We start from the raw sequence: 13,719 nt of genomic DNA, 5'->3' as shown, positions 1-13,719 counted from the left end.
GGTTATCTTGTTGTTCGCCTCTTCATCTCCTTGTTTTCTTCCTCCCTCAGTTTTTGCCCGTATTTGCCCCATTAATAACACGAGCAGAGAAAGACGAAGTGGGCAAATCACCGGGCCGGCAGCATGGGTATGTCTTCCGTAGCTGGAGCTTAAATAATGCTGAAGCCGTTCTATCTTAAGCTTAACGTGAAATGCACACTTTGAGAATGCTCCCGTGGAAATGTAGTTGGTGTGCCGGACCAACTGCAGCGACATTATGTGTTAGAACGCCAGTGATCCACACATGACAAAACACAAAACAAAATGACACGCGTTTTGGGTCTTTATTCATTATCGTGTATTTCTACACGTCCTGTGCACGTCAGAGAACCTGCAGTAAACCTCCGGCTATGATTATACCGTGGCAGATCCCGGCAGATTCTCGAGGTGTAGTTCTGTATCGGGGGAACATTGTTTTACAAATCAGTGAAAGCGTTTAAATGGTAAATGTTGCATACAAGTGAGAGAGGGTCACATACTGAATCGAAAAACACAGGAATTATAAAACTGTGTGGTCTATAGAGTCCGTTTTACATGCATTTGAGCAACACCATCGGAAGAACACTGCTGCTGCACACACGCAGCATTGCTAAGCCTAAAAGGATTTGGAGGTCGCCACCTTGTGTAAGGCAGCTAATCTTTGGATTATATTTCGACTCTTTCGGGTTATATACGTTTAGCGGATTCAGGAAGGAAAAATCATGTGCGATTTTTAAATCTATAATTCGGGGTGAAATCGGGTGCTACCAATACATTCGGCTATTATCTGATTATTATGTTTTGCTTTCTGTCCAGCAAGCGGCACCCGATTAAAGTGCATATATTGGTCAAACATACATACCTCGCCATTTATAAGGGAGAGCACGACATGTGACATCAAATGTACATCGCATACTTATTGTTGAATTCAAATAACATCTATATCACACATTCGTATAAATTACTAGTAAACAGTGCACGTGATAAAACATTATATATGTGATTAGAATCCTTGGAGAAATCTGTTTTAACCCGCAACTGATTCGGGAAGGAATTATGGCTGGGAATCGAGTCTAAGACCTTAATTGTGACTTTTACCAGAAACGTCGACCCTAATTGTACTATATTGTGTTACGTTAGCCTACGTTAGTTAGTTCAGTTCATGTTAGGAACGCGGGCTGGAATAATAACACGCAACGCCTTCTTTAGTTCGCGTTCTTTTTACTGCGTTGCATCACCGTGCAAATCATGTACGAGCTTCCTCGCATCCTCATTTTGGCCTGAAGAAAGCCTTCCAAGCATGGAGGAAGGAAGCTTTCTCCGTGCTTCCCAAAGAAACATTGTCTTGAGTCCGTTTTCGTGCTTGCAGGGGACAACACGTCGGAGAGCACTTTTGCATCACACAGTAAGTCTTCAAAACCATATTCTTTCGAGGAATACCAGCCAACAACTGACTGTTTCACAGCCTCAACGGACACTTCCGGGATAACGTCTGAAGATAGTCCCACAGGTCTGTTCCTCACCTCTCTTTTTCTCGATTTCGCCACTGAATATTCGAGTTTAACAACTTGCTTTTGTATTTCAAGCAGCTGGAAAGTAAGCAGATAGGATTAATCACTCAATATATAAATGAATTACCTGGTTCGTGGTTCGAGGGCGCACGTCTTCATGCCAGAAACATATCCTGGGGGGGGGGGCGACAGAAATTGAGGCGATGGGCAGGACATACTGCCCATCACCTTAAGTTCCGTGGTGACCGATTTCTTGATCAATTGATCTGAGGCATGGCATGTATAGCATGCTGTCACATAGCGGACATTTCCTGAGACAAATCAGCCCGTGTATGGCCCATGCTGGGATAACAATCTATCTACCCTCCCCATCTTATGCAGTGACAGCTGGTTTCTTCTGCTGGGTCTCATCCAGAGTTCTTGCTTTTGTTGATATTCGAGGGCTTCTTATGCCACCGCACAACGATGTTTCCTTCATTTCCAGACGCTATACAGATGGGAATTATGAAGGGGTTTGAGAAGCACGTATCTTTTTGACGTTCTCTCAGGAAGAAGGCCCAGACCAGGAGTTCTGACATTGTGGCTGTGGGTGCTGTAGTGCTAGTCCTGGTGGTCGGTGTGGCAGGACTCGTCCAGGGTAAGATCTCACAGAAATTGATGCATAGAGAGCGCTTTATGTCTGCTTATGACAGCTACCGTCAGGGAATAATTAAATTGAATCCCTTTCCAGCGACACGTCGGGGCCACGACGTCTCAGCTACAGGTACGGTGACATCATCTTGAAAAGTCCCACTCAAGTTGAGGTTGGCGCACAAGAGCTTTCTTATGGTCTAGGTGACATGATACGATGATACGTGATACGATAAAAAGAGCCACCCATAAACACTATTGCTATGGTGTGGTCTGCCCACGTAACAAATTATCCATTAAATTGGGTGGTACATACAGTGAGGTATTGTAACAAGAAGCTTTCCGTAAAGCACGAAAATATTTTGTTTACAGTTCCGTAGTAGGATTTGTTGGCAATCAATCACGTGTTGTACAACATGGCTGTAGACTGTTGTGCCTTTTGGAGCAGCTCAGACCTAGAAGGGCGCCATATCGGAATCAGGCAAATCCCGGGTGGTCTTTTTTTCTCACTGGAGGGTATCCGTTGCTCCTCATGAAGTGAAGTCGTTTGTACTCAGATATCGGCGAAGACAATCCTGAGCAAAGTTACGAAGACTCTTCAGAAAATGAGTTCGAGACCATGGTGCTCGTTCCGAACGACGATATGTCGCCACGAAAGAGTGCGTCGATGAAAACTACCACCACGAGGAAAGCGGCGAGTACCGTGACTTCCACGGCACAAACGACAGAAGAAGAAACCGAAGAACTCTCCAGAGAGGCGACTTCGCTGACTCCAGACTCGACTCTGACAACAGAAGCGACTACACAAACTCCAGAGCGCACGAAGTCGTGAGCTTTTCGTGCATTCACATTGATAGCTGTTGACTCACCTTACGTTAACGTCGTATATTCACAGAAAGAATTAAATACTTTTCCTTGCAGTGGAGCTTCACAGACACCCGCGTCATCCACGGACGTACCGAAAACGACTACCACCATAGCTTCCACGGCACACACCACAGAAGAGGAGATCGAAGAGCTCCCTAGAGTGACGACTGAGAACAGGACTCTGCCAAGGGAATCGACGACACAAACTCCGAACAGAACGAAAACGTGAGCGGTTCGTGCATGAACATCATATTGGAAACATCATTGCTCAAACTAAGGTACTTTATTTCGTAATTCTTCCTACTCTTTGTCTTTGGTCTTTCTTGTAGCTTAGCTTGCTTTTGAGTTCCAGAAACTTCTTGAGGAATTCGTTCCTTTTTAAAATGAACTTTGTTAAGGCAAGTTCGAAGTTCCTTTTGTTCAGATCTGGTCCGCATATAACGAGGGCGACGAGCTCTTTTCTTCGTCTCTCATGAGGTAAGAGCCACGTGCGCACCGATTGCATGTGCATGACGCCTTCTCATCCGTCTCTGCCATAGAAATAAGAGAGGCTAGAACAAAAGCTGGCAGACAGAGTAATACTTCCTCCCAGCGTCGAAGTCTTGCAGCCGCCATGATCGAGACTGTGGATGCGGCCATGGTCTTTCAATGCGTGAACTCCAGTCCGCTTCAGCCTCCCTTGTATATTCCATCCAATCGAAGCCGTGTTTCTTGCACTGGGCTTCGTGTGCGAAGAGCTTTGTTTGGTCTGGCATCATTGTGTGATCTTGGATTGCTTCCTATGCCGTAAGGAACGTACATATAACTGTTTAAACCTTGTGCTGCAACATGAGAAAAGGGTGCACGGAGCTGGTAGAAGACACCGTTCGTAACATGTTAGGCACACCGTAGCTATCATGGCGACTCAATTGTCGAGAGGCTGCTCTTTCCTGACCTGGTTTCTAGCTGTTATGAGAGTTCTATGGTCTCCGCTCCCTCGTTTTCGTTCGGTGAACACTACGAGTTCTGTTTTTGGCCGTGTATTCGTGAACCTAGATGACAAAGCGTTCATCATACCGGCGAGCAGATTTGTAATGGCGGAGGATGCTGCGGAGATAGATAAAATGCCAAACTGGTCGCCGTCTTTCGAAATATGCGCGGAGGATGGCAACTCGACCAACTTAAAATTACGATGCTTGCGCTGTGCTCCGTTGAAGAAGTCTATTTTGACATCGAATTTGTCAAACGCGAACCCAAAGAAACACAGATAGGTACGGCTTCTTTCACCAGATGGGTGTAATTTTGATTCTCGAACGTCTTGCATCACCCAATATCTGAATTAATTATACAAAGGTGGAGAACTAAATAGTGAATATTACGCGGCGAGTGACTTAAAAGTAACCCTTTACTTTTCTGAAGTAACTTTCACAATTTCTAACTTCGTTTTAAACTCGCTTCCATCTTTCACCCAGTAACTTGTAACGCGTTTTATCTATCGAGTTACTTCCGTATAAACAATATAATATACAATAATATTGATTACAAACAATGTAAATAAATGAACTTCCCTGATAAACAATAATAATAATTGACCCATCTAAGCAGTTTCTTTGTGTTCACAGAAATTATGAAATACTTTTCTCGGCAGTGCAGTTCCGCAGACCTCCTTGTCGTCCACACACTCATCGTCCATGAAAGTGTCACTAAAGTCCTCGACGTCGATATCAATGTCAGGACGTCCAAGTGGAACTGTTCCCGGCCGCACGTCGACGTTCACCAAGTCGACGTCACGACCGACAGCGACACTCCAAACTCACACAATGTCGTCATCGTCGGCGCTTACAGGGTCAAATATGTCGCTATCACAGTCTTCGCAAATGTCAACTAAATCCAGAGTGCTGACTGGAATATCACCTGCCCGAGTCACACCGCCTATAACAGGTATCTATAGTAGCAGAGAAACCCGTTTGGAACCAAAGCTCCTGATGTTCTTGATGCCCCTGTGTAATTGGGATGGGATGTAATTGGGATTGGCATGCGCTTTGTAGGAGAAAAATGTCCTATATTTTGCAACAATCATTGTAGACATTGCACTCAACCTCTACATGACCTCAAAGGCATTGACCTTCCCGGTCGTATTTATAAAGGCACCTCAAGATGCAGTAGTGTCAAGAGCGCCATGTCGGGTGTTACATGAATTCAGTCGCGTGGACCAGTGATATCCGATTTTTTTTTTATCTTGCCCTATGACATAAATAGATATACTGCCAGTACTGGAGGAGTTTCCTGAATACTCGTATAATCCCTCTCGGAGCTTCTTCACTCGTTGCTTGGACACCCGCAGAGGCTTCAGGAGCGAGAACGCCTTTGTGCAGATGACGGAGGGAAGAAGCTGTTGCTGTGCACTGTTGGCCGTTATGGTAACTCTTCGCAAATGTTTCCACCGGATGGCACGTGTGATATCCTCTTCTACACGCACGTCTCGATCGCCGACGGTCGCCTCGCTCCAGCGACGTCGGAAACTTGGACTACATTCCAACAGGAGGCACGGCAGGCCAACCGGACGCGCTACGGCGTTTCAGTGAATGTCACGTAAGAGCATCCCTTACCTCATTTATGGATTTTGAAGACTTTGTGGCGGCCTTGTCGTCATCGACGCTCCTGACTGCGCAACCGCGCTCTACATACGGCTCACCCGGCGCGCGTAATAAACATTCTTGTCGTTCCCCTCGACTATGAAGCTTGGTCGCCTCGTTCGGTAGAATTTGGTGAGTTGTGCATACCACGGAGGGAGAATCGCGCTTCAATGTTCGCGAACCATAACGTGGGTTCGGCAGGCCAAAAAGGTGGTATCCTGACAGAGACCGTGTGAATAGTTTGGCTGGCTGCTTGCGAAGGAGGCGAAGCGCTGTGTGCAGAGTCCGAAGCCATGGGCAGGAAGGGACGAGCTGTTCGAAAGCTCGGGCCGGTCCGAAAGCCGGTTCGAAAGTTCGGGTCACCAAGATGAAGGAACTGAGGCGAGAACCTTCATTGTCGAGAGGAACGGCAAGAATGTTTATTACGCGCAATGGGTGAGGCGCATGAAGAGCGCGGGGACGCAACCAGGAGCGTCGATGACGATGAGGGCGCCACAACTCTTTAGAATAAATATCGTCGTCGGCACCTCGCCTTGAAATCGTCATCGGACAACTCAACGTCCTGTGCATCAATGAGGCTCGTGCAAATGACATCGCCCGCAACCTTTGATCGCCTTTTAGCCACGTGACACGGGGAAAACATGGGGGTGCGTCACAGATGTCATACTGCGGGCTGAATGAGGCAACAGCGTCTGTTTTTACAATATCTCCTCGTAATTGGACGCATACCGCAACAGCTCTCACGGTGCCTTAGTTTTAGGTTTGAAGATGGCTTAAGATGTAATCACCGAGATAACTCTTCTGTGAACTTGCGGCATTTACGTTGGTGAGCAGAGCGAAGAGCGCAGCATTCTGTGCGGTGACGTGCAGTTCGTCGGCGACAACGAATCAGAGGTCTAGGGACCACTTTTAATTAGTAGGTCTATAGAAGTGACGTTCGTCCGGCGCAGCTGTTACTTTTTGACGCCGCTTTTTCCAGACACCAATGCCTTGCCCATAGGGTATAAATCGTATCTGATGAATTTATCAAAGAAGCATGAGGGGAATCGCGTTTCTGACGGAATGGTTGTTGTGACAGGTCCGCAGTTAGTGCCCACAAGGAGCTGATGACACCGACTGGACAGAGAATCTTGCAGTCGTTATGGAAAGACAATATTCGGCACCATGGAATTCTCAATGCTGCCGGCTCTGACGACTTTGAGGGACTGTTGAAGGTACGTTGAAGGCAAGACATGTCACATGTGGACTCTTCTTCTTTTCTCATTGAAGGCACTCAGGACCTTCCAGATGAAGATGAGCCCAGCCCCCCTTCTCGTGTTGGGGATCAAATTGAAAAATGAGAAACAAGGACCTGCCACGCTCATGAAAATGACAAGGTGGTGTCATTTTGAGTATGCTGCGTATATGGCGTCCAAAAAGTCTACTGGGTCGTATAAATACATAAAATACAGTTCATGGATACTCCAACCGGAACTGAATGTCGATAACGTGTGGAAAGCGGCTGCTAAATCAGTGCTCCAACCGATGGGCATAAATGTGTGTTTGACAGAAGATATCACACCTGTTTTTCTTTTTTTCGTCTGTTTTTTTTTCTCGTCTGTTTTTTTTTTCTCTGTGGCTCGATGGACGTGATGACGTCAAAGTGACTGCCCTGTTTTCCTTTCTGTGACAGTGTTCTCCCCATTGACATTCTGGTGGTGTTGGTGCACCAGAGTTCCTGGAACACTGCTGAAGATTATTCCACCTCCGGTGCCACCATGTGGCGCAATATCAATGACATCGGGGAACCCTCTCTGGTACAGTCGCTTTCCAAAGGGGCTGAATTACCACGTTTTGTAGGAGTGTACTTAAGTGGGTACACTGCTCCTCCTTGGCCGACAGGACTGTCCTTTGTAACGAACCTTTCGTTCGTGCAGAGTTCAACGATACCACTGGTGAATGCAGCTGCTGTGCCGCGAAACATCACTGTGATGTTTTCCTTCACAATGGCTGTGTCTCGATTTGCGATGCCTGTTGGTTGGAATAGGACGCAATCTGTGACTTTCGGACGCTGGAAGCCATTGGCCTACAGTGAGGTTGACTACAGCACGGTAAGTTTGATCCAACTTTTTGTTGCTGCTGACAGTGTCGCAGACATGTGCAGCAGACGTGAGCATCGGTCGCCTTCAACCAAAGCAACTATTTTGGGTTCGAGGAAGCAAAAGCGGACGGTATCAACTCATATATGACACCAAGGACACGATGCTGCTAAAGGTGGTGTACACATGATTGACGATACCAGGTGGTGACGTCTCTGTTTTGACAGATGAACTACACGATGCTACTGTACCGAAGACGAAACCTTGGCTGGGCCCTGTTCAACGTTGATGGTGATGACTATAGCAACGCTTGCAATGACAGTGCCACTGGCTTTTATAGAACTCGCGCCGTCGGTCAATTCCTGCATCATTCTGTCTGGTTCTCCCAGTAAAAGCATTCATTGAGCCAAATGCAGTTGGCAATACATACCTCCGGATGTCATACACAGGGGTGAATACACTGTGAAAAATAATGGACATGATGAAAAACTCCGAGACTATGGGACAACGAAAAGAGGACACACGCAGACGAAGCCTTGATCCATCGTATTTGTGTGACCGTTTTTCATCGACTCCCTATGCACGTTTTTTTTTGCATTGCCTATTCTACTCACCAGTGCGCTTGCTTCCTAGTAATTCTTTCAGTATCTAATGGACATGGCTTTGTGTGGATGCCACGACAATCCACTACTGTAGTCTGCACAGGTTTATGAACTTTGGCGATCAATGTAACGAAATGTACCGACAACAGACCTATGCTCTTATGGGGAGATAAGGCACATGGGACCATACCATGCCATATGGGATGCATGGGCTCCTATACCAATCGCTTATGGTGTGATATAGGACATATGGGGTCACACATCAGTCCTACACACATATGTAAATGCGATGTATAGGATCCTAGAAGGACCCATACTAACCCATATCCCTTTTTCCAGTAGGGGTGCGTTCATTGCTCTGATAGTGCTGATGTTCATAGGGATAGCATGGCCCGAATGGATCTCATTTTTGCGCAATTCACTACAGTCAAAATCGTATCTTGTACAGGACATCCAGTAGAACACAGCAGGAATGTCATGACAATCGAAAGGTGTCTTGGATTCGTGCAAACTAATTGCACGACAGTCCAAAGTAGGCTAAATCGGAAAGAACCGCAAACCTCTTTTTTTTTCTTTCCACAATGCGGGTTCTACTAACAGAAGGGGAGGAACATGCCATGTAGACTTAACTTTCCGTAATTGTTGGGTCCCAGAATCCCGCAAGTCACCTAAGACAGAGTGGCAGGACACAGAGGTGACAAGTGGTGGTGAGCGTTTGGTGTGGAGGTTTGCTAAGTATCACAAGCGAAGAGAAGTAAGAAGCCTTTCTGGACCGTATTTGACAACATGGCAACTGCGAACGAGGGTAGTTCTCTGAAAAACACTGTTCCTCGCTTGATATCAAAAGTTATAAATTCGCGATAAAATATTGGAGTGCAACTTTTCATTAGTGAATTCGTGTTTCTCCTAACGGATTATCGTCGTCGTTAATTGCTACCTCTCTCCTGAGGAGAGTACCCAGTCGGAGCGAGAGGGAAAAGCGAATGAGTTCCTCGAATTTATTCGCTGGGCGAATGCCATTCGCATGTATTGCCACTTGATTGCATCGTGACACGGAACGAATGTCATTCAGCGCGGATGTTCTTCGCTGGGAATGCCATTCAATTTGCCGTGTGACACGGGTATTTGGTTCGCGAAACAAAAATGCGATCTCCTCAGGGCGAATTCAAGCCATCGACTACCAGCCAAATTCCGTCCATCAAGTTAGACAACTTTTTCCGTTAAACATGTAGTAAAAGACCGATAGCACTTCCAGTTATTATCCGGAAACCTTGCATTTTTTCTCACTGCACCTGTATTTCTCTTGCATTCCACAATTATATTAACAGGAGTATATTTGAAAAAGATATTTTCAAATATTCCAAACAAACTCTGGCATTCCCGTTTCCTTCTTTTTAGGGTTAATCTCCCTTAGATTTTATATCCAATTCTGTCGAGGCGATCGGTGTTGTTCTTTCTTGAACGATTGAATTAATCGAATGAATAATTCACTCGTTTACGATCTTAGTGTACCTTAACGGTTACTCTCCATCTTATTCTGTCGCCTCACTCTTGTTCTTGTATTCTTCGCGGATCTTGTAATAAAGCTGGTTTGAGTCTTGTGTCATCCGCTTTGTGCCGTCCGCTGTTTGTGTGTTCCTCATGCTCAAGGAAATGCTGTCGCCTTTATCTAGTCTACACCAGCTCGTTTACACACTTCTAGTTTGTTCTTTGACCGAACCTTGAACGATGTTCATTTAGCAAGTGCGTGGCAACACAGCGTGCAAGCCGAAATTTCATGTGAAACGTTTACGGAAGCACTGAACAACCCCTCGATAAAAGTTTCGAAAACGTAAGGGCTGCTCCTGTTCCATGACGTAGGAAGGGGAGGTCGCAAAACCAATGAGCGGCCTTCTCAGCATCTCCTGGGTGCGTATCGCGCTCGTGGCTCGGAAACACCGTTCAGTAGACGCACCGGAGTACGAGGCACCGAGCGCGTTGCAAGAGCTCTACTTAACGCCCCCTGCTGTGGCGGGGTTTTAGGAGACACGTGCAAGCGTTCTTGTACGTACGTGACCTGCAGAGCGCGTGAGTGGTTTTTGATCCGCGAACCCTCTAGAAACCCCCTCAACTCATTCAGAGATCTCAGGAAAGAAATAATAACGCTGAACTCACATTATGCCGGGGATCCTGATTGGAGTGCCGATGGGATGGCTCTCTCACGGTCGCTTGTTACGCATTTCCTACGTCATACCGCCTTACTGCATACGTTACTCAAATCCTCCCTGTGCCCCACTTCTTCCTGCTGTCCTCTCCATCTGTCCACATCTGTACGCGGCTCATAGCCACAGTTGCTCCACGGCGCTAGCACGGAATTTAAAAAAAAAGTCACTCAAACAAACTCTAATTTGACGACGACGCGCACAAGGCTGATTTTCAGGCCATATTTTTAAATTGAATTACGCGTGACAACTTTCAGCGAAAATGTTTTGCATGGCCGCTCCCGATAAACTGCTTGATTAATTAAGCAGGATTTCGAGCAATCCTAAACGACATTTCATTGCCCCTTTGAGGTCTTACTCTACGCCTCGAACGTTTCAATCCGAGGAAACCCCTTTCCGAGTCACGCGCGCAAAGATTCTCTGTGCGTGACAGCTAATCAGTCTGGATTTGAAGCGACATGTCAGTCGTTTAATCCGATTTCGCGAGTTGGGCGTCTCGGGGATTATCTCGCGTGCTCGTCCCGTCCACGCTGGTAATAAGGATGCAACGCAGGCAAAGCTGGGAAGAAGTCTTGGAAATAAAATTATCCTACGTGTAACTCCGTTGAAATTCTCGTCGCGTTCCTCGAACAGGGTGAAAGTGCTGTCCTTCGTAAACTCTGCTGAGCTGCTTCCCCTGCGTTGTTTGTGACGGATTGCATTTGTTTTACACATTGGCAGGTTCTACTGAGAAATACTTGGCGTAAAGTTGTCGTACGCTCCCCGTCCTCAACAAATCAGGAGAGTGAGGAAGAATGAGATATCTTTCGAGTGCTGACTGATTCTGAGCGTACTGTGCGGTGAAGTACAGTTGCTAAGATGTGACATCTTCAATGAAGCATGGAGGACATGTGAACGTGACAGTCCTGATCCGCCCTCGACATAGAAATCTTACGGAGACTAGAAGGAAAAGCGGGGAGGAGGATCGTAGGAGAGCAAATAACTTGAACGGGCCTCTTCCCTCTCTCAATGTATGCGCTCGGAGGTAGCCATATTGAATCAGCCGAGGAAAGGTCGAGTATTTTTAGCCCGTAAAAGGAGGCGCAATTCCGAAAACAGTTGGCAATGCTTGCTCCGCTGCTTCCGTTGGCTACGGATTTTGTCACCGTCTGCCCATATTCAGGCTTGTAGCCAAGGCTGGTCGAGGCAGCGGGGTAGCGGCGGAGACCGCGTCCCCATGTGGCGTCCATGTCATGTCTGTTTCTTCGTATCTGTTTTTTTTTTTTATCTTAGGGTTTCGTGGATTAGGGATGTGTGTTACTGCTCCAAAAACCTTTTTTTTTTTGCGTTATGTTTGGTGTATGCTTACATTATTATTTTTTTGCATGTACCGGTGCAACGGTAGCTGATTCAATATGGCGCTACGCTCGCGCGTACGCCCGAGTTTCGGAGATTTCCTTCTAGCATACTCCTTAAGATTTCTATGGTCCTCGACGCTTACGTCCTTTACTCTTCGAGGAACACAAAGCAACTTTGTTCAAGAGCCGTGTGGAGCAGTACTGTCTACAACGCAGATCTTGTTCCTAATGCATTTCAGAACGAGCTGCACATCATTATAATCTCGAATCCAGAAAGAAGCCGCGTGGAAATAGAGGGCCCCGAGGCTTTCCGGCTCGCGAGCATCTGTTTGAAGCAACATAGTTTGCGTCTGCTTGCGCGTGATGTTTCTTTGGAAATTGTGTAGCTTAAAGTGAAACGGACGGAACGGGTCTCTCTGTTTGTTTATCGCAGAAAATGACTTCTTCCGCTGCCTTCACTGTACACTAATGTCGACCTGCTTGATATTGCGTGCGTTTTCGGAGCGCACGAGGATTAATGTGTGCTATGCGGCGGATCTCATATGGTTCCCTGGGCTTGCGGGCTTTTGTGCGCTGTATGAGCAATATTGTAGCCGCATATGTATTTTAGCTCGCGAACTGGGCTTTATCGTAACAAATGGGCGCTCTGGAAATGAGAAAACTCTGCTGCTTCCTTTCAATAATGTGGTAGCACAATGCTAGGCCTTCTGATATACGGCGAACACTGGAAAACGAAAAAAAAAAAAATGGAGAGGAAAGAAAGATAAAATTGCAGACTTCGAGCTAATAAATAGGATCTAATCCTTAGAAATGATTTGCAATTACCTTTATTGTGACACGCCACATAATTATGTCAGCGGTTCCAACTCTACAGAAGATGGGTTCAGCGTTGTGGTGCCTGTCGTCTGCTTGTTACGGTTTGACCGAACGTAATCTTCAATAAAGGGCCTTTGTAGCAAGCAGTAGTTGTAACGAAGTTTGTATTTCCGCTCCACATCGTCTATAAGCCTGCTGTTTTCATCATCGACCTTGAGTCGACGAAATTCGTAATAATTCACGATAAGTACACGGCGACGAATGCGCCGAGACCAACAGCAACCCACCCTCCTACACACGAAATTATCCTCTCCTATGCACACGCTGGTTCAGCGCACTCTCCATAACGACCTTAACGATGGCTCGAGTGCAGCCATTCTATAGCCAGTGACAACATAAGTCATACACTGGACCCCGCCCCCACACAAGAATCGCTCCGCGCGCGCGAATGTAGTGCGGCCCGGCCAAGCGGGGACTGGGGGAGAGAAAGAGCCGGCACTACATCGCGAAGCGGGGACGTCGTGCAAAGGCTGGTAGCCATACGGAGGAGCCTTCCGCGGATGAGTGGGCGGTCCCAATTGTAGGACTTAAGTTGTCACTGACTATAGTGTACCACTCTTCTCTATGTGGGCTTCCTTGCGCAAACAACAGACTCACGTAAAATGAAAATAAAAACGGAATTACGTATTTCATTAAATTCCACCACACCCGCTTTAAACTCCCTGTGCACTTCACGAAGCTCTTCACGCAATGCTCTAGATGTCAGAGCTGTTCACGAGAGTAAACGAGTGAGAGAGAGCCAGTGAAGTGGGCTGAAAAATCGCATTACGCCTCTGACAACAATCCCAACACCTTCACGCTGGTCTGAACTTCACTGACTCTCTTGAGCCATAGGCTTGATTGATAACGGGAGAAGCAAAACTTGCGCCGTCAAAATAGATGGAGGAGACTTAAACACACGCGAGAAAAGTAGACTCTGGCGAGTTCGCCGCTCGAGAACAGCAACGGCAACAAACACGGCGGGCGTCAACAAAAATACCGATC

General features: G+C 46.7%; 1 protein-coding gene across 5 annotated transcripts in view; it reads left to right on the top strand.

Annotated features, from left to right (window-relative positions):
- Nucleotides 1-9,912, top strand: part of LOC135388309 (uncharacterized) — a 41,205-nt gene extending 31,293 nt beyond the window's left edge. Inside the window, exons 1-15 of one of the 5 annotated variants that reach the window (XM_064617775.1) lie at nt 93-127; nt 1,388-1,423; nt 1,484-1,528; nt 2,078-2,166; nt 2,260-2,292; nt 2,717-2,987; nt 3,081-3,251; nt 4,654-4,946; nt 5,381-5,597; nt 6,720-6,855; nt 6,911-7,017; nt 7,314-7,437; nt 7,558-7,731; nt 7,775-7,894; nt 7,947-9,912. In XM_064617775.1, coding sequence (XP_064473845.1) covers nt 2,779-2,987; nt 3,081-3,251; nt 4,654-4,946; nt 5,381-5,597; nt 6,720-6,855; nt 6,911-7,017; nt 7,314-7,437; nt 7,558-7,731; nt 7,775-7,894; nt 7,947-8,111 — 1,716 coding nt within the window. In that variant the 5' untranslated portion in view covers nt 93-127; nt 1,388-1,423; nt 1,484-1,528; ... (1 more) ...; nt 2,260-2,292; nt 2,717-2,778 and the 3' untranslated portion in view covers nt 8,112-9,912. Of the gene's footprint in view, nt 1-92; nt 128-1,387; nt 1,424-1,483; nt 1,529-2,077; nt 2,167-2,259; nt 2,293-2,716; nt 2,988-3,080; nt 3,252-4,653; nt 4,947-5,380; nt 5,598-6,719; nt 6,856-6,910; nt 7,018-7,313; nt 7,493-7,557; nt 7,732-7,774; nt 7,895-7,946 lie in introns of those variants that run through there. The other 4 variants (XM_064617776.1, XR_010421325.1, XR_010421326.1 and 1 more) reach the window with 4 other exon arrangements.
- The last annotated feature ends 3,807 nt before the right edge of the window (nt 9,913-13,719 follow it).

This window comes from Ornithodoros turicata, chromosome 3 (genome assembly GCF_037126465.1).
Source record: "Ornithodoros turicata isolate Travis chromosome 3, ASM3712646v1, whole genome shotgun sequence".
Classification (NCBI taxonomy): Eukaryota; Metazoa; Arthropoda; class Arachnida; order Ixodida; family Argasidae; genus Ornithodoros; species Ornithodoros turicata.
Note: the sequence above shows the minus strand (reverse complement) of the source record. Positions and strands in the feature narration are given on the sequence as shown.